This window comes from Palaemon carinicauda, chromosome 6 (assembly GCF_036898095.1).
Source record: "Palaemon carinicauda isolate YSFRI2023 chromosome 6, ASM3689809v2, whole genome shotgun sequence".
NCBI lineage: Eukaryota > Metazoa > Arthropoda > Malacostraca > Decapoda > Palaemonidae > Palaemon > Palaemon carinicauda.
The window spans coordinates 22,594,291-22,620,996 of NC_090730.1; the positions used below are offsets into that span (position 1 = coordinate 22,594,291).

Here is a 26,706-nt window from a genome sequence, read left to right on the forward strand (position 1 = left end):
GCTGTGGCTTTGTGGCGCCACAGAGTCGCTAGTGTGCTCCCAGCCTAAGAAATTTTAAAGTAAAATGTAGTTAAGACATTTTTATTATTATTATTATTATTATTACTGGCTAAGCTACAACCCTCGTTGGAAAAGCAGGATGCTATAAGCCAAGGGGCTCCAAAAGGGAAAATAGCCCAGTGAGGAAAGGAAACAACAACAAAATGAAATATTCTAGGAACAGTAACAACATTAAAATAAATATTTCCTATATAAACTATAAAAACTTTAACAAAACAAGAGGAAGAGAAATTAGATAGAATAGTGTGCCCGAGTGTACCCTTAAGCAAGGGAACTCTTAATTTGCCGAAAAAAAGAATCGAGGAAGACCCCGCTGGGACCTATTAGAAGAAAAAGGACTATACTATAAAGCAGTGTGTCTTTGTGATAAATAGGTAGATGGTACAGTGTGCAAAGAGTTCTTCGCCAATAGTTAGCAGATGAAAATACTATTAAATTCTGCATTGTGAAACTCCCACCACAAAGTCACTTAACTCTTGTTCACGGACGTGGGGTATATAATTATTAACACGGACGTGGGGTATGTTTTACCCCGTTTTAAAAACAAAAAATAAAAATAGTTATAAACAAAATTTATTGATTCTGAAAATATAAACAGAAAGTACATATTCTCTAGTGTATTTTATTCAACCATTTTAATGACTAGCAATTGAAACTACATATTTCATGGCCAACTTAAAAAAAGTATAAAAAAATACTAAAATTTTTACTTGTGTTGCTAAAATAGAGTGATTAAAATCTAATATTCTTGTAAATGACTTGATTCCTGACCCACACACTCTCAGGGTATAGGGGTATCTCAGCTATGGGTATCACAGCCTCCTGGCAGGCACACACACTGGATGGGAGACCATAAAATAATAACTATAAATTCTTTGGTGAAAATAAATGAAGTTTCTGCAAAAAAAAAATTTTCGTAAAGGTATTCCTGTCTGTGAACACTAAATGATCAAGAAATGTTATGTTTATGTTTTGACAGTCAAAAGACCATATTTGAACAAAAAAAAAAATCTTTTACAATTATTTACCATTGAAAATGGTAATGAGCAATACTGGCATTTTTAGTGTACAGTACAAACAATTCATATTCTCGGTGATGGACTATGCATGCCCTACGCTTACCAGTATGTAGTTCTAGTACTAGTTGTAGTAGTAGTAACTAAAGTTCTTACCTGTATTAGTGTGGGCAGTCCACGCACCAAGTGTAGATGTGTTGAGGACACACAGGGCGTGTACAGCCTAGACACCTGTGTCGTGTCTTCCTGTCTTTGGCCCTGTCACACAGTGAGCACCGCACCATGGGAGCCCTGCTGTCCGCCATCACTGTGAGACCTGCTTGATCATCCCTGACAGGTAAAGGAATGTTGCAGACTGTGTTGATCACAGTTTTGATGGTTCTGCGAATCCTTGTGTTGAACATCCTCTTTCCTGCCCATGCTTTGATAAGGGCCTCTGCCATATTTTGCATATAGAAGCATCTCTCAATTGGTTTAAAACCTATTGTCTGCTGATTTTCCTTGTATATTATCCACGAGTTGATTACACAGGAATTTATCATCCCATAGAAAATACTCATGGGCCACCTGCTTGTCTTGCGTGAAACTGAGTATATTGCACACATTTGATCGAATGCATCTACTCCACCTTTCGTCTCATTATAAAAACAAATGATCTCGGGCATGCCATTGGGCATTATGGTTGGCTGTGTGTGCATTGATGATAATAGATACACCAACTTCTTTTTCGTTCTTGAAGTGTCCTTGCAGTATGACACCAACATCATGTCATTCACGAATAAGAATGCACTAGAACCTACCATCCTAGTTCTTTTTTCTTTCATTTCCTGGGGAATTTCTTTCTTGTTTGCCTTCACAGTGCCACCTAGGGTCATGCCGCAGTTGTGTAGAAGATCAGTGACCAAGGGCACAGAACTAAACCAATTGTCGGTGGTTACGTTTCTGTTTCTATTGTGGTAGGGTTCTGTAAGATCCTTTGTGATCTTATGACCAACGTTTATGCCACCCCGGGCCTGAGGTTGTGTGTCTTCTTTCCCCAGGTAGGGTATTGCTCTCAGCATGTACTTGCTTTTACTGTCACATATAAGGAAAAGTTTGATCCCATATTTTGCTGGTTTGCTAGGAATATACATGCGGAATGGGCAGTTTCCATGGAATGCCAGCAGCTGTTCATCCACTGTAACTGTTTCACTTGGGACGTACATTTTCCCACAGTTGTCAATAAATATGTCCCAGATAACACGAATAGCTGCAAACTTGTCCGTTGTCTGTCTCTGAGCTCTCGTGTCTCTGTCATCAAATCTCAAACAGCTGAGAAGGAAGCAGAAGCGGTCCTCTGACATGGCTGCACGATAAACTGGTGGGCCGGTCTTGGGGCTAAACATTTCCCTAGTTGTCAGGTGGTTATCCCTCTGGTCACCACTGAAGATCAATAGTCCCAAAAGTGCACGTATCTCATCCGGTTCTGTTAGGGATAACCCGCCTCTCCAGTTAGTATACTTGGCTGCCCGCTGAGGAATTATTTTGTTGGTCCATTGCACTATCTCGTCGATAATATTATCTCCAAAGAACAAGCTCAAGGCTTTTTCTGGGGTGTCTGCACTCCTTGCCTCCGATGTTGGTCCTGAGGTGATAGGACCAACAATGTTTCGTGCTGGTGTCCTTACTCTACTGGATGACTGTGGTCGACAATTCCACCTATAGCCAGACTTGGATGTCACTGTACTGGTTCCGAAGTCATGCATTCTTGTAGCCTTGTCTTCTTCATTAGAATTGCTCCTTCGTCTTCCCCTGGCAACAGGAGGAGGCACAGCAGGGTCAGCAGAGGGAGGAGGAGGCACAGCAGGGTCAGCAGAGGGAGTAGGAGGCACAGAAGGGTCAGCAGAGGGAGGAGGAGGCACAGCAGGGTCAGCAGAGGAAGCAGGAGGCACAGCAGGGTCTGCAGAGGGAAAAGGAGGCACAGCAGGGTCAGCAGAGGGAGCAGGAGGCACAGCAGGGTCAGCATAGGACAAAGCTTGTGTAGCACCTCCTCAAGCAGCATTACCACGGCGTCTCTTACTCACCCTACTTACAGCAGGGGTAGCAGTAGAGGTACCAGGGGTAGGAGAGGCTGGGTGGTGGACAAAATGGTGCATTGAGGCTAGGGAGGGGGATGGTAGAGAGTCGTCCAGGGGTTGGTGGGGAGTGGAGGGAGGGTGAGGCCTGACGTCTATTTGGCTGGCAACACGTGGCTTGCAAGGTGTTGATATAGTTAGTTTTCTCTTTCGGGCCCTACTTTGAAAACATTGTTCATCCATAAACTCCTCACTATCATCATCACTGCTAGGTGGTTGTTCATAATCTTTGTCCATATCTGAGTCATCTTCCACCTCATATTCAACATGATCAATCTCACTTCCATCATCACTTTCAAATATTGCACTCACATCTGTTAAGCCTGAATGGTTTATTATTTCATCTAATTCTGCCTGAGAATAAAAAACTTTCTTTTTTCCATCCATCTTTCACAGTTTATTATGAGTCTTTATCTACTTAGTCTATCTAGTCACTGCTATACTATGATGACTCTGAAAAGAGATTATTCAATGCCTGAAAACATGAAAACATGAAAATACAAAAAGAACTAAAAACATTCAAAACACATCAACACTGCACTGGGGCAAAATATACCGAAAAGTTTTTATTGTTTATCACTGCAATTGGGAACAATATACCCACACATATTAGTATTTTAACACTGCACTGGGGTATAATATTCCCACACATATTAGTATGTTAAGACTGCTGTGGGGTATAATATTCCCACACATATTAGTATGTTAACACTGCTGTGGGGTAAAATGTACCCAAACTCCCCCCCACACACCCCCACAAGTGATTAATCACAGAGACACTACCTCCCTCTAATAGACCTGACAGGAAACTGAAGCTACATGGCTGTTAAGCTTGCTAAGTGGCCAGACCACTCAGCAAGGATAAAAGAAAAATGGCGTGGGTAAAATATACCCCACGTCCGTGAACAAGGGTTAATGAACCTATACAGCAGCGTGTCAAACAGGACAGTCTAAAATCAAACCATTGTTCTCTAGTCTTGGATAGTTCCATAATCTCTGTACCATGGTCTTCCACTGTCTTGGGTGAGAGTTCTCTTGCTTGAGGGTACACTCGGGCACACTATTCTATCTCATTTCTCGTCCTCTTGCTTTGTTTAAGTTTGTATAGTCTATATAGGACATAATTTATTTTAACGCTGTTACTGTTCTTAAAATATTTAATTTTCCTTATTTCCTATCCTCACTAGGTATTTTCCCTGGACCCTGCTTTTCAAACTAGGGTTGTAGCTTAGCAAGAAGTAATAATAATAATAATAATAATAATAATAATAATACTGTCAAACGCACACTGCACCACTCAACACATCTTGTGCATTTTCTAAACATCGGTGCTCGTCCGCTTTGATCCCACTTTCAACAACCTGTCAACCACTTTCCATGTGTTCTTCTTCCCTTCTCAGGTCTTTATACTACATGACAAAATCTATCTATATTTATCCTTTCTTACACTAATTTTTTTTTCAACCTTATATATATATATATATATATATATATATATATATATATATATATATATATATATATATATATACATACATATATATATATATATATATATATATATATATATATATATATATATATATATATATATAGATATATATATATATACCAGAAACATCGACCCCACATAAAATTGGGAAAAGATACAGACAAAGGAGATATATATATATCTATATATATATAGTGTAAAGTGAATATTTTATTCATGTATTTCATTTGTATATTTACGAGGTGTATAGCCAGCTCGTAAGGTGAGCTCCTCTCATGTAGGTATAAGAAATTGTAAGTAAATTGCGTAAGTTTTACGTCGTTCATTTCATTGTATTTTTCATTCGTCAGTATATGTAAATTTACGTTATTTTTAAGGATGAACTTTTTATATCACGGATTTTGTTACAAAGTCTTATGCAATCTTGAATAAGTGTGTTGTACAAATTATATAAGGTAAGTACAAGGGCTTATTTAATTTTATTATAGGTATAACTCTGAGAGATTATGCAAGTGTTATATTTCCACTTGTTTGGAATATTCTTGAAAAACCCAGAGTTAGTTTTATCTTTTTTTTTAATGTTTCGAGGAGGAAGGTGGGCGGAGCTAGCTAAGAGAGAGTCGCCTCACTGGTGCGTTAGAATGCGTTTGAGACCTGATCGTTGGCAACCATACGCCGCTAGGCTCAGCCCCCAAACTTTTAGACCCACTCATCTAGAAGGATCTAGAATTTTCAAGTCAATATATATACACCTTCAGGAATGTATAAGAGCCAAGTTCGCATCTCTCTCTCAAGTACCTCGAGTGTGTGTCCTCTCCAAATTGAATAAGGTTATACCCAACATATATTGTGTGTAGCGTTTTAAAACGTTACTGAAACTTTGAAGGTGATTTAAAATTTGTTATTGTACATGCTGGTATTATATAAATCTTTGTAAATGGCCCTGTGAGATTTATGCGATAACATGAAGTGTATTTGTATTGCTATCTGGTTAAAACTTCGTGTGACCTAAAAACTTATAAGCTTATCAATTACTTTTATGTAAATTTCAATAATAGTTTAATCAACAGAGTGCTAAAGGTTAACCATTTTCATTAATTATCAAGATTAAATATTTGTGTAAAATTTAATTTCCAGTGAAACAAGTGATCATAAAATTTTCAGTGTAATATTTTCTCATCTAAGTCTAACTTTTGGTCAGATTTAATATTTCGGGCGATTTATTTTTGGTGTAAATTCTTTCAAAGTGTTGTATTTTTCTAATAGAATATATTTATTTTTGTTAAATGTGTATTATTTCAATCATCAGTGTTTCTTACAGAACTCTCTCGTATCCCTGTTCAAGAATTGAAGTAAGAGGTTGTTTTGAATACAGTAGTTCTTAATAATAATTACCGAGTTCGTTTTGAGTGTAGGTAAGAGACCTTTGGATATTCAGTGTTTTCATGTATTGCCATCTAAGAGTTATATAATTTTCTCAGAGCTCAGATATATATATATATATATATATATATATATATATATATATATATATATATATATATATATATATATATAATAATGTTTGTGTTGTTACATCAGAGACTGATGATCCAGAAACCTCGCACTATCTATATAAAAAGACAAAGATACATATTACAACTGTTGTTCAAGGGTTAAATATGGGGGCCACATTAACGGTTAAACCCATTAATAAAGAAATAATATATCAGTGATTCACATGTATTTATATTAGTGACAAATAAGACTGGTAGATGCACGGATATAGATAGTTATATTTGCCACTCCGCAAACAGAAAATAGCAGATCTGTCCTTGTGCAAACAGAAAATAGCAGATTTACCACTGCAAACAGACAGCAACAGATCTGCCACTGCAAATGGAAAATAGCAGATTTACCACTGCAAAGAGAAAACAGCAGACTTGCCCTTCTGCAAACAGAAAATAGCAGATTTACTACTGTAAACAGAAAACAACAGGACTCGCTGCTCTATTTCATTATCTACAACTGCTTGGCACAAGGCGGTCTAGAATGTGTTTGGAATCCGAACAATCCAGCTAACTTTCTCTAGAAAGAAACCAAATTATCTTTTCACAAATACTTGACCACCTTAAACAAAAAATATTGCCTTGTTACTTACGTCAACAATGTGAAAACTATGGATTGGCGGGACATCTCTAAGATGGTGAAGGCAGAACTCGTTGTCACCTTTGATGGTTATCTGAGCATATCTTTTTCTTCCTTGGTAAGACTTGGTGGCAAATGCCCGCCCCCTCTGAAGAACATTCCAAACGGGTTTCCTCATCACCTTTAGGTATTCGATCTGAAAATAGTTTTTATCAGAGGAACATTTAATTTTGAACTTACTGTGAAGTTAAAAGAAATAACACTTGAATTGATGCACTTAATTAGTGATTGGTCAATACGTTTACTGTATTTGTATAGGAGAATACTACACATGAACTGTTAACTGTATATCACATCTGCCTCTGTTTACGAAGACATGAGCCTTCTTAATCATTCCTTCAGAAGTTTTACATCATCCAGAGATACCTTTTAACGCTTGGTCAGGACCCAATTAGAACCCTGGTCAACCACTCAGTTACTATTACCACTTTGCCAAAGCTGTTCTACCTCTTTATGAATGGATTGGTGCAAGAGGAGGAACTAAAATAAATGTAAATAAAAAATATGGTCTAATATAGTGAGTCTGGAATGGACGTTTATTCATTGAAGTTACATAAGCAGAAAAAAATATCACCAGAGTTGCCAACGTCTCTCTGCTCTGGGCTTCCAGGTCTGTGGCGACTACTTAGTCTTAAGGTCCTCGAAACAGTTAGTTGAACATTGAAACACTGTCCACAATTGCCAACCTCACTGAGATGAAACAGGCACTCCTAGGTGTCCTTCAGTTTGTAGGAACAAAGGTCTGCCATTTTGCAGGCACTCCTCTACGTGTTCTTCAGTTTGTAGGAACAAAGGTCTGCTATTTTGCAGGCACCCCTAGGTGTTCTTCAGTTTATAGGAACAAAGGTCTGCCATTTTGCAGGCACTTCTCTATGTGTTCTTCAGTTTGTAGGAACAAAGGTCTGCCATTTCGCAGACACTTCTAGGTGTTCTTCAGTTTGTATTAACAAACGTCTGCCATTTTGCCAGAGTGACCATGCACCCAGGTCATGAGCAGCACTGCTACTCATGATCCAAGAACTAAAACATCCAATAAACGAGAAATTACAGTTTACTGGAGAAATAGGGACCTTCCTCAACATATACACTCCCAATATAAAATGCAGCTGAATTTACTTCTTTCAAAAAAGTTTTTAAAAATTTATATTTTCAGAAAAGTATCTGGTGATGTTCAACAACTGGTATCTAATCTTCTAAGCTTCCTAACTATTCATTTCAATGATTTCTGCAACTATTAGGTTCTACAGCAATCCTTTAGATGTAGAGCTAAGCTTTCAACACACAACGTGGGGATTTTGCATAATTTTATGACACCAGATCCCATAAATTTGATTACCGGTTAATAAATCAGTTACCTTGTAAACGATGATGACTTGGCAGGTTTTCTTTATTGTATTGTGTGTGGGTTGGACTATGGATGGGCCCCTTTAGTTTTTCCTTAACCTATTTGTCAGTAATTCTTGTGAAATTAATTTTGTTTGGCTAGTGCTCTAATACATTAAGGCAATCTTATTATTTTACTATGAAAATCTAGCCCCTGCATAAGTTTCATACTCCATATGCCCCTTGAAAGGAAATTTCAGTATATCATCTCTGTTAAATCGAGTATTAACGGCTCACTGAGAAGCCACAGTCAAGGTTACAAAAAGAAAAAAAAGAAAAAGAATCTGTGAATTGCCAACATAGTTAGAGAACAAAAGTTTATCTCTGAATCGAAGTAAAAGTAAATAAATCCAAGAGCAACATTATGTAAACACCTTGTGGCGACAAAGAATTGTAATGGTGTTCAAGGTTGGTCAGACTCTAAGTAGGCCTATGTCATCAAGCGAATGGTTTTTGATAAATTGAAATTGGTGAATAAAAAGTGTGCTTAGCTATGGTAAGTAGTTCTTCTAGGAGAGGGACACGCCAAATCAAACCATTGTTCTCTAGACGTAGGTAGTGCCATAGCCTCTGTACCATGGTCTACCACTATCTTGGGTTAGAGTTCCCTTGCTTGAGAGTACACTCGAGCTTACTATTCTATCTTATTTCTCTTCCTCTTGTTTTGTTGGAGTTTTTTATAGTTTATATAGGAGAGATTTATATTAATGTTACTCTTCTTAAAATATTTTATTTTCCTTTCCCCACTGGGCTATTTCCCTGTTGGAGCCCCTGGGCTTATAATCCTGCTTTTCCAACTAGGTCTGTAGCTTAGTAATAATAACAATACAATTAGGTTTGGTAGCCTGAACTGCCTGAGGAGATGAGTTTTCACCCCACAATTTATGTAACAGTAAGTACACAAGCTATGAGGTAGTAGGTTGGCCGGGGCACCAGCCACCCATTGAGATACTACTGCTAGAGAGTTATGAGGTCCTTTGACTGGCCAGACAGTAATACATTGGATACTTTTCTCTGGTTACGGTTCATTTTCCCTTTGCCTACACATACATTCTCCTTTGTCCTCATACACTTGACAACACTGAGATTACCAAACAATTCTTCTTCTCTCAAGGGGTTAACTACTGCATTGTAATTGTTCAGTGGCTACTTTCCTCTTGGTAAGGATAGAAGAGACTATTTAGCTACGGTAAGCAGCTCTTCTAGGAGAAGGACACCCCAAAATCAAACCATTGATCTCTAGTCTTGGGGAGTGCCATAGCTTCTGTACCTTGATCTGCCACTGTCAAGGGTTAGAGTTCTCTTGCTTGAGGGTACACTCGGGCACACTATTCTATCTTATATCTCTTCCTCTTGTTTTGTTTAAATTTTCATAGTTTATATATGAAATATTTATTTTAATATTGTTACTGCTCTTAAAATATATTAGTTTTCCTTGTTTCCTTTCAAAAGACACCATAACTCTCTAGCGGTAGTATCTCAACGGGTATCTGTTGGAGACCCTGGGCTTATAGCAACCTGCTTTTCCAACTAGGGTTGTAGCTTAGCAAGTAATAATAATATGTTATAAAAGCAAACGGTTTTTGACAAATTAGAATTGGTGAATAAAAAGTGTGCTCATTATACAACTGGGTTTGGTAGCCTGAGGTGCCGAAGGAGGGGAATTTTCACACAGCAAGTACACAGGCTATGAAATATGCAACAATCGGCAAAAGAATTAGTTGGGCAATAAAGAAAACTTACCTCCAGACATTTAGGGACATCATCTTCGGTTGCCATGGCAACCATTTCGGAAGAAAGGTCAAGCTCTCCATCTTCTTGTCCTTCGCCAATAGGAGTCCCAATGTCTTTCAAGGTAGCGAGTTTTTCTGATATTTTCTTTGTTCTCTGTAAGAAAAGAATTGTAGAAAAGGAACTCATTAAATTTTCTTATCGGTTAAATTCCGTCTCCAATGATTTGCTTTAAATTGTATTGTTTTCGAGTGATATCTTCTGAAATAGAGATAAGTTAGAAAATATGCTTTTGGTGAAATTGCAGCCATAATGCTTTTGGCCAGAAACACCTATCTGTATGAAAATTTTTTTTCATACTAAATATTTTATCGTCTAATGGATATGACTTGTATGCAAGCTAAGAGTCAAAATTTCATGAATTCTTCAAGAAAATTAACTGAATGGATTCAAAACTCCCTTTAAATATAGTCACATTGAAGAAATTACATTATTTGATTACTCCATCTGTTAGACCACACTGACCGTCCAAAATCAAAGAAAAACAATGAAATAAGATAACTATTTTATTACTCTAGCTGTATGACAATACTGGAGTATGATAATAGGCTAGATTCCACTTGCCTTACACTATTTCAGTCTTCGAACATAATTCAAATTGAACCCTAAAACTTACCTTTTCTATTGCATCTCGGGTCTTCTGGTTCTTGATCAAAAATTTTTTAAGATCTCCCATAATTTCGTTTGTCCTGGAAATCATATCATCTGTTTCATCCAAGATGGGGTCGATATGGGAGAAATCGGGTGCCCCCTCCATCTTGTCTCCAACATCTCCGATGATCTCCTTCTGACTGGACACCGCCTTCGTCTGACTATGCAATTTGTAGATTTCTTCGTCCAGAAACCTTATGTGGGTCTCGGCCCTCCGCTCAATTTCCGCCAGCACCGGATATATGTCTTTCTGTATTGTCTTTGTGACATTCTCCAATGACTCTTTGACGCTCAAATTTTGCTGGAGTGACCTCTTGATGTAAGAAGCAGCCTTGTTGCAGCGATCAGCATTCTCGGTATATACCTCCATGTTATTTGCTTTGCACATCTTCAGCATGGTAGAGGTACGCTTACCTTTCAGGCTGGCGGGTGCAGCCTTCAGGGCAAGCTCCAGTTCATTCACATATTTCAGAGCATTCAAGAGACTGTTGTTCGTGCCAAGGTCATTCGCGGAATTGACGTTGAAGAGCTTCCTGCAGAAAGGGCACTTCATGTTATTGCTTCCAATGAGCTTTTCGATGCACAGAGTGCAAAAGCAGTGAGAACAGGGGAGGACCTTGGGGCAGTGGTCCCCTTCGTTGAACTCCTCATTGCAAATCTCACACTCCTTCGACACATTTGAATTCTGGGAAAAGTACACCAGAAGTTTTATTTCAATAATTTTGAAGACATGAAATTACCTCCAGCAAGTCCCATGCCCAATAGTAATGAGTGTGAAACACCAGGTATTGAGACACATTATTATTATTATTATTATTATTATTATTATTATTATTATTATTATTATTACTTGGAAAAATAGGATACTATAAGCCCAGGGGCTCCCATAGGGAAAATAGCCCAGTGAGGAAAGGAAAAACGGAAAAACAGAATATTTCAAGAACAGTAACATTAAAATAAATATCTTCTATATATACAATAAAACCTTTAACAAAACAAGAGGAAGAGAAATAAGATAGTGTGCCCGAGTGTACCCTCAAGCAAGAGAACTTTAACCAAAGACAGTAGAAGGCCATGGTACACAGGCTATGGCACTAACCAAGACTAGAGAACACCGGTTAGATCTTGGAATGTCCTTCACCTAGAAGAGCTACTTACCATAGCTAAAGTAAATTTTACTCTTACCAAGAGGAATGTAGCCACTGAATAATTACAGTGCAGTAGTTAACCCGTTGAAAGAAGAAGAATTGTTTGGTAATCTCAGTGTTGTCAGGTGTATAAGGACAGAGGAGAATGTGTAAAGAATAGGCCAGACTATTCGGTGTATGTGTATTGTGTAGGTGGTTTTCGAGTATTGTTCTTCTGTCAGGTCTTCAGCTGCCGATTCTCATCTTAATATGTTGGACAGGAACTTACAGTCTATTAAATTTTCTTATTCCTGATCAAGGTGATCCCTGCATAAGAATTTTCAAAACAGACCATCGTTTGCATTCAGATCTTCCCAGACAGTACAATCTTGGTAGTAATACTAGGTATGCAGTTAATTTAACCGTGACTCCGTGAGGCTCAATACCACAGAGAGTTCTAGAAGTTTTATTCCAGCTGTGAACAAGTTGTGAAATGAGCTTCCTGGTCAGGCAGTTGATTCTCTTTTCATTGTTTATATATAATAGATATATTTTAACGTTGTTATTGATCTACAATTTTTTTTACATTAAATAGTCATTACTTCTCATATAGTTTATTTCCTTTCCTCACCGGGGTATTTTTCCTGTTGGAGCCCTTGGGCTTACAATCTCCTACTTTTCCAACTAGGATTGTAGCTTAGCTAATAATAATAATAATAATTACACTGGTTTAGGCACAGTCTAGGTATACATAGACCGTGTAGAACGATTATGAAGCTCCAATACTCACTATCTAGGTACACCTAGACCGTGGGTATAGGAAGTATGAAACTCCATTATAATTACGAAGTTCCTACGTCCCCTCCATAATGGTTCTATCAATCTCCCTCTTTAATCTGTAGCTCAGCTATTACTTCATCAATTCAGCACAACTGCAGAACGAATCAAGTATTACTCACCATTAAAAAAGTCTTTTTACTCCGAATGGCCGTAAGCAACTCCGCCAATGGACGCCGTAAACTTGGTCCGTCGGGTAAAAAGATGTTTTTGGTGGCTGGAAAAGAAAGATCGGTCTAATATGAGACAACTTTAGCAGACATTTACACCACTCTCTTTTCTCTCTCCACTCTGGTTAAAACTATTTGCTTGGTAATGACTTTAAGTCTTATCAAATTGCCTGATAAAATATAGCAGCATTAATAGATAAGACCTCTCTCTCTCTCTCTCTCTCTCTCTCTCTCTCTCTCTCTCTCTCTCTCTCGTTTGGAAAATTATTGGATGTTGAATAAACTTTTTGACCAATTTCGTTCACACTATTCATAAGCCAAGAAGACTTAAGTTATATCTCCTGTTTGAAAGAACTGTTATTCTGATTTTAAAATAGGAAAACAAACTAATTTATTTAGGTATATATTTATAAATAACACACACACACACACACACACACACATATATATATATATATATATATATATATATATATATATATATATATATATATATATATATATATATATACACTTTCTGAGTTGAAAAACCTTAACGTGGTGAAAGGGTTTGCATTTCTCCAAAATCAGCAAAGCTGTACTAGTCAGGGTCATTCGTACTAGGTTGGTTTGTTGTGAGTGATCAGACGATAATCCCCCACCAGCACTATTCTGAACAGGCCAGATTAGTGATGAAAACTGGCCAAATTCTAGACATAAATAGCCATGTCTAAGGCCTTTGTCCTGCAGTGGACTAAAATACTGGACGCCGTAAAAATTTAATCAACGGTGCTTTTGTCAATGACATGGCTTTAAGGTTCGACCTACAGAAGGGCCTAATGTCAACACTGAAGAAGAAGAAGAAGAAGAAGAAGAAGAATGGGATGATAGCGGTGACAGTGGAAGCAGTTATTTTTAGTGAATTGAATTTATGATTTTACATCACATAACAAGGCTACAATTATATCAGTTTAGTCAGATCGGTGTCCGAGGAATATTGGGAGTTAAATGGCAGGACAGGATTAGAACGAAGCTATAAGAGATATTGATTACATGAGTGCCATATGTGGATAAGACTATTGCGAAAGGTAGATGGACATGGTTTGGGCCTGCTCTTTGCACTCTTCCAATTTCAAGAGGGTTAGTTCACCAAACTTTCAAATGGGCTCCACAGGGCACAAGAAGAGTTGAAAGACACAGGCCTACATGACGTGAAGTAGATGATGAATGGAGAAGTATTGGTTTAAAAGTTCAAGACAGAGACGACCAAACTTTCAACTGGGCCCCACAGGGCACAAGAAGAGTTGGAAGACACAGGTCTACATGACGTGAAGTAGATGATGAATGGAGAAGTATTGGTTTAAAAGTTCAAGACAGAGACGACCAAACTTTCAACTGGGCCCCACAGGACACAAGAAGAGTTGGAAGACACAGGCCTACATGACGTGAAGTAGATGATGAATGGAGAAGTATTGGTTTAAAAGTTCAAGACAGAGACGACCAAACTTTCAACTGGGCCCCACAGGACACAAGAAGAGTTGGAAGACACAGGCCTATATGACGTGAAGTAGATGATGAATGGAGAAGTATTGGTTTAAAAGTTCAAGACAGAGACGACCAAACTATCAACTGGGCTCCACAGGGCACAAGAAGAGTTGGAAGACACAGGCCTATATGACGTGAAGTAGATGATGAATGGAGAAGTATTGGTTTAGAAGTTCAAGACAGAGACGACCAAACTTTCAACTGGGCCCCACAGGACACAAGAAGAGTTGGAAGACACAGGCCTACATGACGTGAAGTAGATGATGAATGGAGAAGTATTGGTTTAGAAGTTCAAGACAGAGACGACCAAACTTTCAACTGGGCTCCACAGGGCACAAGAAGAGTTGGAAGACACAGGCCTACATGACGTGAAGTAGACGATGAATGGAGAAGTATTGGTTTAAAAGTTCAAGACAGAGACGACCAAACTTTCAACTGGGCCCCACAGGGCACAAGAAGAGTTGGAAGACACAGGCCTACATGACGTGAAGTAGCCGATGAATGGAGAAGTATTGGTTTAAAAGTTCAAGACACAGACGACCAAACTTTCAACTGGGCCCCACAGGGCACAAGAAGAGTTGGAAGACACAGGCCTACATGACGTGAAGTAGACGATGAATGGAGAAGTATTGGTTTAAAAGTTCAAGACACAGACGACCAAACTTTCAACTGGGCCCCACAGGGCACAAGAAGAGTTGGAAGACACAGGCCTACATGACGTGAAGTAGACGATGAATGGAGAAGTATTGGTTTAAAAGTTCAAGACACAGACGACCAAACTTTCAACTGGGCCCCACAGGGCACAAGAAGAGTTGGAAGACACAGGCCTACATGACGTGAAGTAGACGATGAATGGAGAAGTATTGGTTTAAAAGTTCAAGACACAGACGACCAAACTTTCAACTGGGCCCCACAGGGCACAAGAAGAGTTGGAAGACACAGGCCTACATGACGTGAAGTAGACGATGAATGGAGAAGTATTGGTTTAAAAGTTCAAGACACAGACGACCAAACTTTCAACTGGGCCCCACAGGACACAAGAAGAGTTGGAAGACACAGGCCTACATGACGTGAAGTAGACGATGAATGGAGAAGTATTGGTTTAAAAGTTCAAGACACAGACGACCAAACTTTCAACTGGGCCCCACAGGACACAAGAAGAGTTGGAAGACACAGGCCTACATGACGTGAAGTAGACGATGAATGGAGAAGTATTGGTTTAAAAGTTCAAGACACAGACGACCAAACTTTCAACTGGGCCCCACAGGACACAAGAAGAGTTGGAAGACACAGGCCTACATGACGTGAAGTAGACGATGAATGGAGAAGTATTGGTTTAAAAGTTCAAGACACAGACGACCAAACTTTCAACTGGGCCCCACAGGACACAAGAAGAGTTGGAAGACACAGGCCTACATGACGTGAAGTAGACGATGAATGGAGAAGTATTGGTTTAAAAGTTCAAGACACAGACGACCAAACTTTCAACTGGGCCCCACAGGACACAAGAAGAGTTGGAAGACACAGGCCTACATGACGTGAAGTAGACGATGAATGGAGAAGTATTGGTTTAAAAGTTCAAGACACAGACGACCAAACTTTCAACTGGGCCCCACAGGACACAAGAAGAGTTGAAAGACACAGGCCTACATGACGTGAAGTAGACGATGAATGGAGAAGTATTGGTTTAAAAGTTCAAGACACAGACGACCAAACTTTCAACTGGGCTCCACAGGGCACAAGAAGAGTTAGTTGGAAGACACAGGTCTACATGACGTGAAGTAGATGATGAATGGAGAAGCATTGATTTAAAAGCTCAAGATAGAGACGACTGCCGAAATCTAACGGAGGCCCTTTACGTCAGTGGGCGTAGGAGGAGATGATGATGATGATGATGATGAACAAGGTGTTAGGACCGGGGATAACCTTCTACGAGGTAAAATTTCAGCAAGATTGAAAATTTAAGCGAAGAGTACACACCACAGAAGGTGGCAGTGCTCTCTGTAGACCAATCACAGGTTGCTGATTCATCGCTTCTCATATAGATCAGTCGTTTGAAAAACACATAAAACATTTGATTATTGCTGTGTAGTGCCCTTTTATTAAATGTAAATCTAGCGCCTTACATCACTCGTTCAGAAAGCAAAAAATTAAAACCATTCGCTGCAAGTTTGAACTTCATTTTGAGACAACATTTGTTTTAACACTATTTGGTTTAACACAATATTTGTCGTTAGATCAGTTAAAAAAAAAATGAAACAAAATTGAAGTTCAGTTTTAACATATTTGTTCAGATATTACCTCGATTTGTTTTTAATAAAATGAAACATATAAAGGTTAATACTACACAGTACTCTTGAAGTTTTATTCCAGGTGTGACCAAGTTGTGGAATGATCTTCAGTAGAACTTCAAAAGTTCAAACTCGCAGCAAATGTTTTTATGTTGAACAAGCTTACTAAGTCCTTTTATAATTCATATATCAAATATCTGTTCATAATGTTGCTAAATTTTTATTTTTGTTTATTTTTCATTACTTCAAATATCGTTTGTTTATTTTCTTATTTCCTTTTCTCACTGGGCTATTTTCCGTGTTACTTTTCCAACTAGGGTTGTAGCTTGGCTAATAATAATAATAATAATAATAGATGACTACCAGAACGTCAGACAGGAAAGACCAACTTGTTATGCCCAAACACAGCAGTGACCTCCCCAGTAAACATCTTAAGACAGGTACACACATGCGAACCGAACCTTGTATTGTAACCAATTCTTGTAACAAAAACGCAAGTGTGGACGGTTCCTCGAACCCGAACCCGCGAGATTCGAGGCTCGGTTCGCCCTCCGTCCCGGCAATTGTCGGTTTTTGGGCCCCGAATCAAAGGGAGGTCTCTTTGCACGTTACGCAACGTGTGGACGGGACCTGTATTGCACGCGTATCAACAGAGGTGGCTGAACTTGACACCGACTATGAATAAGGCCGTCCATAGAAGAGTCCCTTATTTTGGTCAGTCAGTACGTATATGTGTACCATGGCTGATTGGAGTGAGGAAGAGGTCCTTCAGTTTATTAGTTATTACGAAGAAAAGACTTTACTGTGGTATGCAAAACACCCGAACCATTTTAACAAAATACGTCGCAATGATGCATGGATAGATATAGCACAAAAAACGGGAAAATCGATGGTGGAATGCAAGAGGAAGATGACTTGCTTGTTAGCGTCTATGAGAAGGGAGAAGGTTAAGATTAAGAAAAGCACTGGAACAGGGACAGACTGATGATCGCAGTGGATTTCAATGAAGTTAGGTGCTTAACGCGGTTACGGTTCGTCCTCAACATTTTGACACCTTGTAACCGTATATGTGTAACACAGTTACGCATACAAGGTTCGGTTCGCGTGTGTGTACCCACCTTTACACTCACTGAACCGGGCTGGGATCGATCTGCTGCCATGCGAATACTAGGCGAACACATTACCACTGTACTAGCGAGGAATAGACACCAGTTTAGGGCCGGTTCACACTGTACGTTTCGTTTTACGTTCCAGCAAAATGCCAGTGTGCAGTGTTACCAGATGGGTTAGTCTAAAAATCCCTAAAACTCATGATAAAAAATCCCCATTTCCACTAATATATATTTTTTTTAATATAGAAATTACTCACTATACTTCATGTAATTGTAAGTAAACTCATTGCAACAATATAAAGGTTTACTCATCTCAGTTTCTTCTTCATAGAAATATGTACAGAATATTGACACCAGTCATCCAAAATCCCCAAATCTATGATTAAATTCCCAAATGTAGAGATAAATCCCCATATGTGGCACCACTGCCCGTGTATTTACACTATAAGTTTCGTATCATCGGATGAGTCCAGTCTGGATATAGCTGTCACTGCGATATGACACCAAAAAAAATATCTCTCTCAAATAAAATTGGCAAAAGAAGTTGGAGGGATGAAATAGAGTCTTACCCGTACTTAAAAATGTCAATATTTCAATTCAGTTATTTAATTCAGAAAATTTAATATAAACTGCTTGCGGCCAATTCTAACGTTCGAGAGAAAAGGGGCATTTTCACCACGGGAGAGACTGGCTGTTTGCCTCGGGTTAATATTATTAAACTCAACGTGTTATGCAATCAAAATGTTATTATACAAATATTCACTAAACATTTCATTACACAAATTATATATATATATATATATATATATATATATATATATATATATATATATATATATATATATATATATATATATATATATATATATATATGTGTGTGTGTGTGTGTGTGTGTGTGTGTGTGTGTGTGTGTGTGTGTGTGTGTGTGTGGAGAGAGAGAGAGAGAGAGAGAGAGAGAGAGAGAGAGAGAGAGAGGTTCGGATACCTTAAATTTGTCAACCTCTTACCATTCATTACTGCCTAAGTAGCCGACATTTAACCACGTTACCAAAACTGTTTTTAATATTTCCAAGTCCTCCCCTAAACACAAATTAACCGAAACTGGGATACGTACAACTATACTCTATTTTTTATAGCGGTGCATATTTGCACTTGACTCACAGGGGTGCCCTTTTAGCTCGGAAAGGTTCCTGATACCTGATTGGTCGGAAGTATTTTTGTCCGAACACCTTCATTGTTCTCGAATGATTACCAAGTAATGTGAATCGAAACTTATTTATTAACCTATATTTCTCCATCATATATATGTTTTGTCAATAAACAATGTGAATGAATAAATATATTATAAAGAATCGTCTTGGTAAGTCTAAATTTAATAACACAATCGGCCGAAGTCAACGACAGCAGCTTGTTTTCGGATGCACGCTTTGTAATTTTGTAATTTTTCACATATTTTAACACAAATTGGGATAGATTACACTCAGCATAAGTTAAACATGTTATTATAAACTTTCTTTGAATACCAGAACTTACCAAAAACATGGAATTAATAAAACCCGATATTTGTGAAAACTTATGGGGAGGTGAAAGAACAGCCTGTAGCGACCTGGCGGAAAAACGATCCCTTCTGACTCGTAGACGCAGTTTGTTTTTTTCTTTCGTAATATAGTTCGGCCTATTCCTTTCAGTCTAAATAGTCTTACATTGTTTCTCTTCGTATTATTTTGCTTAGTATTTTCCCACATTCCTGTTCCTCACCGAATATCTATCTATTTTCCCCGATATCCCTTCTTTCATATAGGCCTATGTGATATCCGCACTACGATTCCTTATGTTTTGCACCTTACGTCAGTAAGTATGTAAATAATAATAACAACATAAATTTTATGCTGTGTAGCAAGTATAACCTATTCTGTAAACCTGATATTAAGCATAGTATTTTTTTTATTCCCGCCTCTACACTATTTTAATGAGACTAGCTTGCGCTTCCCTTCAAGCCATCACTTTCGACAGAGGATAAGAAATAAGGAATCGTAGTGCGGATATCCCATATATGAAAGAAGGGATATCGGGGAAAATAGATAGATATTAGGTGAGGAACAGGAATGCGGGAAAATACTAAGCAAAATAATACGAAGAGAGACAATGCAAGACTATTTAAACTGAAAGGAATAGGCCGAACTATATTACGAAAGAAAAAAAAAACTGCGTCTACGAGCCAGAAGGGATCGTTTTCCCGCCAGGCCGGTACAGGCTGTTCTTTCACCTCCCCATAAGTTTTCACAAATATCGGGTTTTATTAATTCCATGTTTTTGGTAAATTCTGGTATTCAAAGAAAGTTTATAATAACATGTTTAACTTATGCTGAGTGTAATTTATCCCAATTTGTGTTAAAATATGTGAAAAATTACAAAATTACAAAGCGTGCATCCGAAAACAAGCTGCTGTCGTTGACTTCAGCGGACTGTGTTATTGAATTTAGACTTACCAAGACGATTCTTTATAATATATTTATTCATTCACATTGTTTATTGACAAAACATATATATGATGGAGAAATATAGGTTAATAAATAAGTTTCGATTCATATTACTTGGTAATCATTCGAGAACAATGAATGTGTTCGGACAAAAATACTTCCGACCAATCAGGTATCAGGAACCTTTCCGAGCTAAAAGGGCACCCCTGTGAGTCAAGTGCAAATATGCACCGCTATAAAAAATAGACTATAGTCCTAGACCGTGCTTCACACTGAGGCTGAGCCGCGGGAAAGTGGGATACGTAATACATTTCGTACTTCGGAATTTCTTCCAAACGTATCCTAGCCGTATGAACGAAAGCCGTACGAAAGACGAACGAAGACCGAACCGTATAGTGTGAATACCTCCACTAGTTTCTATGCAATAATTTACGAACGAAAGCCGTACGAAGACGAGACCTTAACGAACTGCACAGCGTGAATCACTAATCAACCTTTAGGGGTGAGTGGCTAAAATGCTCAATGACATTTGTAAGTGTGGTGAAAAAAATGATGGGATAAGTGGACTGTATACTTAATGTTGTTACTCGGTCAAAAGCCTCTTTGCGTCTTCTAATTTATTACAGGGAGATATCTCTCACCCAATTAATTATCAACTAGAATAGCCGATGTTCAGTAGTACTACAGTCAAATCACACAATAGGACTACACTTTAAGTCCTTTCATCTACTGAGCAGTCCCTGCTGACGTGAACTCAGTTCGTAAGTTTCAATAAGATACGAGACACAAGTCTCTCTCTCTCTCTCTCTCTCTCTCTCTCTCTCTCTCTCTCTCTCTCAAGTTCTCACGGGTAGATTTTCCGACCTTAGAGGACCACAGTTTGTAGTCTCGTTTTCTATAAGTCACTTCGCAAATTCCCAAGGTATGAACACGTTAATACAAAATGTATATATATATATATATATATATATATATATATATATATATATATATATATATATATATATATATATAAATCAGATCAGTTTTACTCCCAAACTAGGACATTTAAACAAGAACATAAATAAAGGTTATCGAAACTCAATTGTTGAATTAAGCCAACTTGGTTTAATAACTAAAAGTTAAACATGACAAAGTGATTATGCAAAGACTAATCGAAGGGAAACGAATAAGGGTAAATCACCAATTCTAATCTCATACACACACACACCATCACCACCACCACGACACCTGATAAGTCGCCCATTCAGGTTTTATACGAGGAAAGGAGACAAGTTATGCAATTACAAAGTATGTAAGACTGCCTACAACATTTATATTAACACAAAAAACCTTGTAGAAAATTTAAAGATTAACAAAAAATAAACGCAAAACACACAGTACGTAATTTTAAAATTATTATTATTATTACTATTATTATTATTATTATTATTATTATTATTATTATTATTATCACTTGCTAAGCTACAATCTTAGTTGGAAAAGCAAGATGCTATAAGCCCAGGGGCTCCAACAGATAAAATAGTTCAGTGTGGAAAGGAAACAAAGAAAAAAAATATATTTTAAGAAGAGCAACAATATTAAGATAAATATCACTTTATAACCTATAAAAATTTTAACAAAACAAGAGGAAGAGAAATAAGATATAAGATAGAACAGTGTGCTCGAGTGTACCCTCAAGCAAGAGAACTCCAACCCAAGACAGTGGAAGACCATGGTACAGAGGCTATGGCACTACCCAAGATTAGAGAACAATGGTTTGATTTTGGAGTGTCCTTCTCCTAGAAGAGCTGCTTACCATAGCTAAAGAGTCTTTTCTACCCTTACAAAGAGGAAAGTGGTCACTAAACAATTACAACGCAGTAGTTAACCCCCTGGGTGAAGAAGAATTGTTTGGTAATTTCAGTGTTGTCAGGTGTATGAGGACAGAGGAGAATCTGTAAAGAATAGGCCAGACTATTCGTTGTGTGTATAGGCAAAATGGAAAATGAACCTTAACCAGAGAGAAGGATCTAATGTAGTACTGTCTGGCCAGTCAAAAGACCCCATAACTCCCTAGTGGTAGTATCTCAACGTAATATAATTAGCTGGTTGGTGTGTGTGACAAATTCATGGGTAGTGTCTCGCCCATACATCTATGGAGGAGCGCGAACTAGGTGAATCATAGGGCGAACACTGCCCCCCTTGTCTTCTAACCTTTGACCTCAACTAATGGATTCTCTGGCGAGATGTAAACAAGTTAGTAACACCTTCAACTACCACCACACGTTGTACAACACATTCGCTAGAAGTACATAATACGAATCTTATTGTTAAAACTGAAACATCTATTAACATTTTGTAAGAATATTGTACAGTGATTGACCATACGTAAAATGCGACATACTAAAACCATAGTCATACATGAAACAACATTAACGTAAGAGTGTCATTCTCTCGTAAGATGTGGTTCTTTAACTCTTATCATAATATGTAACAAAGAACATATTTTTACAAAATACGAAGACGTGCAAATTTCGGTTTCATGAATAAACACACAAACGCAATAACATAATTCCTGTTTTTTTAATTACCCGACAAACGAGATACTACCGCTAGAGAGTTATGGGGTCCTTTGACTGGCCAGACAGTACTACATTGGATCCTTCTCTCTGGTTACGGTTCACTTTCCCTTTACCTACACATCCACTGATTAGTCTGGCATATTCTTTACAGATTCTCCTCTGTCCTCATACACCTGACAACACTGAGATTACCTAACAATTCTTCTTCACTCAAGGGGTTAACTACTAAACTGTAATTGTTTAGTGGCTACTTTCCTCTTGGTAAGGGTAGAATGGACTCTTTAGCTATGGTAAGCACCTCTTCTAGGAGAAGGACCCTCCAAAATCAAACCATTGTTCTCTAGTCTTGGGTAGTGCCATAGCCTCTGTACCATGGTCTTCCACTATCTTGGGTTAGAGTTCTATTGCTTGAGGTACACTCGGCCACACTATTCTATCTAATTTTTCTTCCTCATGTTTTGTTAAAGTTTTTATAGTTTATATAAGAGATATGTATTTTAGTATACTAAAAATATTTATTTTGTTCCTTGTTTCCTTTCCTCACTGAGCTATTTTCCCTGTTGGAGCCCCTGGGCTTATAGCATTCTGCTTTCCCAACTAGGGTTGTAGCTTAGCAATTAATAATAATAATAATAATAATAATAATAATAAGAGGAAGATTATGGTTATACAGATGCATACACAAAAAATGTTGTTAAATCGTTGTGAGAGGAATTTCTCACAGTAAGCGTCTCATTGCTTCAAATAGTGGGTGACAGAGTCATAGTAAAAGAAATATATATATATATATATATATATATATATATATATATATATATATATATATATATATATATATATATATATATATATATATATATATAAAAGACAGTTGTTAATGTTTTACCTTTTCGGAAAAAAAATAAGTCGAGTCACGCATATTATTATTATTATTATTATTATTATTATTATTACTTGATAAGCTACAACCCTAGTTGGAAAAGCAGCATGCTATAAGCCCAGAGGCTCCAACAGAGAAAATAGCCCAGTGAAGAAAGGAAACAAGCATAAATGGAATATTTTAAAAACAGTAACATTAAAATAAATATTTCCTATGTAGCAGGAGCTCTCTGTTCATTAGCTTAAGTGCAATAAATAATTTATATAATTTATTTACACACGTCTCTGATCGGAAAAGCTGCAATGGTCTGAAATTGCATAAATGAGTGGCCACTTTCCTCTTGGTAAGGGTAGAAGAGACTCTTTAGCTATGGTAAGCAGCTCTTCTAGGAGAAGTACACTTCAAAATCAAATCATTGTTCTCTAGTCTTGGGTAATGCCATAGCCTCTGTACCATGGCCTTCCATTGTCTTGGGTTAGAGTTCTCTTGCTTGAGTACACTCGGGCGCACTATTTCATCTCTTTTCTCTTCCTCTTGTTTTGTTATAATTTTTGTAGTTTATTTAGGAAATATTTAATATAATATTGTTACTCTTCTTAATTTGTTTTTATTTTTCCTTGTTTCCTTTCCTCGCTGGGCTATTTTCCCTGCTGTGGCCCCTGGGCTTATAGCATGCTGCTTTTCCAACTAGGCTTGTAGCTTAGCAAGTAATAATAATAATAATAATAATAATAATAATAATAATAATAATAATAATAACAACAGAGCCCCTGGGCTTATAGCATGCTGCTTTTCCAACTAGGCTTGTAGCTTAGCAAGTAATAATAATAATAATAATAATAATAATAATAATAATACGTCAAATATCACTGACGAATAAATGGAGAATATAAAAATAATTAAGCTTAAACGACTGATAATAATGTAAGTACACCGTTAACCCATTTACAATAAATTTCAGCATGTAGAGGTATTAACCATTGCCTGGAACCATTTTAGTGATAGGCGAGTCAATCTTGCTGTAAAACAAACCACTTTATAGTAAATTTTATCGGGTTTTAAACGCATTTCGAAATTTGATCTGATATATTTTGAAAATTCGAAATGGCAACCCTGAATTATCTAGTCTTCGAACTTCAAAAGTTCAAAGTTCCAGCAAATGTTTTGATGTTGAAGAGGCTGACATCATGAGTCTTTTTATAGTATGTATGTATATATATATATATATATATATATATATATATATATATATATATATATATATATATATATATATATATATATATATATATATATATATATATATACATGACATATCTGTTTTGACGTTGTTACTGTTTTTAGAATAATTTATTGTTAATTTTTTCTCATCATTAATTTATTTCCTTTCCTCACTAGGCTATTTTTCCCTGTTTGAGCCCTTGGGCTTGTGGCCTCTTGCTTTTCCAACTAGGGTTGTGGCTCGGCTGGTAATAATAATAATAATAATAATAATAATAATAATAATAATAATAATAATAATAATATCAGTTAATTAAGTAAATTATTCATTGACGAGGACTGACCCGTGTTATCAAATATTTCCTTACAATTTCTCAACATGATTAAATTCTTCAATATTCACTGATGACGTTCAAAACCTCAGTACAGGAGGTATTTGAGGCAAAATGCAAGCAAAAGCAACTTTTAAAATGCAGGCAGAGAATCACAAACGACTGGGCTAAATCACTGTTACCAAGTGATTACTGTGTTTTCGTTGTCAGACATACGAAAAAGTAACTCATTTGGAGGAAAAAAAGACAACTTACAAAAGAACTAGTTTTTTTGCGTATCGGAATAATGATAAATAATCTACGGTATATCAATTAAAATACATAATCTCCGCCGAAACGCTGAAAAGAAATGTCTTATTTCAAAATGGCTGGTTGCAGACAAGAATACTGAACAAGCTTTCATTAGACACCCGAACAACTGATGTTAAAGCTTTCGAGAAGTTAAAAACGTTCTTGTTCTCTAAGTTCTTCGATAATGCGAGTTGATTATTAACACGGAATACGTTAAGTGATACTCTAAATACCTAAGAATTCACACGACAAACACTTGAGGGTTTTGTGCTCAAGGTTTCCATAAACATTAAACCATCAAGTCAGGAGGCTGCCGGACAACAAGTAGGCGAGATTCTTATTCCGTTCCTCGCCCCGATTGTTTATGTGACAAAGTCCCTCACGATAACAACTTTGCACAAAGTGGCACCGTATAGCACAAGTTCAGCTGACTGGTAATAAAAAAAAATGTCAACACAGAAGGTCACCTTAATCTATTCATAACGGAAGCGGATGCTTGTAACTGGATAAAAAGTTACCATGCAGCCATGCACATACATGTACGTACGAACACATGTCTGTCCTGAACTTCGTGCTCATTTACAACACACGAAGCGTTAGTTAACCCTTAAAGGATGAATAAGAGAGCTTTAATCACGGTGAACCTAGACTGAGTATTTGAAGGTTATAGTGTTGTCTCGCATTATTGAATATTAACAGGAAAAAACCTATACAAACAAATGCAGAATACTATGAAAGAAATAGATAAGCAAAAATCTTGGCTTACCGCCATTACATTTCAGCATCCTGACAGATAAGGCTGGAAATCTCTCTTGATAAGATTGTCTTAAGGTTTTAGGATCCCTTAACTTGTTGAATGAGGATTATGCTTTCCGCTGGCTCCCAGTGCTTGCAGAAATGCAGCTTACTGTGAGAGTGTGCGTTCGTAACTGTTTGTGAGTTCGTACAATGCTAATGGGATTCGGATCGTAGGGAGCCTCGTGTATTGGACGTGATTGCTCTCTCTCTCTCTCTCTCTCTCTCTCTCTCTCTCTCTCTCTCTCTCTCTCTCTCTGACTGGTGCATACTTGTTTACTTCTCTCTCTCTCTCTGACTGGTGCGTACTCGTTTACTCCCTGGGGTCTCTCTCTCTCTCTCTCTCTCTCTCTCTCTCTCTCTCTCTCTCTCTCTCTCTCTCTGACTG

At 37.5% G+C, this 26,706-nt stretch overlaps 2 protein-coding genes across 5 annotated transcripts in view; both read right to left on the reverse strand.

Moving 5' to 3' along the window:
- LOC137642503 (uncharacterized) overlaps nt 1–26,477 on the reverse strand; it is a 28,591-nt gene extending 2,114 nt beyond the window's left edge. The window contains exons 1-5 of one of the 4 annotated variants that reach the window (XM_068375121.1): nt 26,299–26,477; nt 12,781–12,875; nt 10,660–11,379; nt 9,996–10,139; nt 6,823–7,005 (exon numbers count right to left, since the gene is read on the reverse strand). In XM_068375121.1, coding sequence (XP_068231222.1) covers nt 6,823–7,005; nt 9,996–10,139; nt 10,660–11,379; nt 12,781–12,875; nt 26,299–26,308 — 1,152 coding nt within the window. In that variant the 5' untranslated portion in view covers nt 26,309–26,477. Of the gene's footprint in view, nt 1–6,822; nt 7,006–9,995; nt 10,140–10,659; nt 11,380–12,780; nt 12,876–18,762; nt 18,785–25,756; nt 25,911–26,289 lie in introns of those variants that run through there. The other 3 variants (XM_068375119.1, XM_068375122.1, XM_068375123.1) reach the window with 3 other exon arrangements.
- On the reverse strand, nt 1,238–3,577 carry LOC137642315 (piggyBac transposable element-derived protein 4-like). Its single transcript, XM_068374820.1, has 2 exons — nt 3,352–3,577; nt 1,238–3,102 (listed from the first exon to the last, which is right to left on the reverse strand). Exons 1-2 carry the CDS (start codon nt 3,575–3,577, stop codon nt 1,238–1,240), a joined length of 2,091 nt encoding a protein of 696 aa, XP_068230921.1.
- Nucleotides 26,478–26,706: the final 229 nt, after the last annotated feature.

Coding starts and splice junctions, on each gene's coding strand:
- LOC137642315 (XM_068374820.1), bottom strand. CDS start 3,577: ATGGATGGAAAAAAGAAAGTTTTTTATTCTCAGGCAGAATTAGATGAA. Junction 3,103..3,351: donor GGATGAACAATGTTTTCAAA/GTAGGGCCCGAA, acceptor CTGCTTGAGGAG/GTGCTACACAAGCTTTGTCC.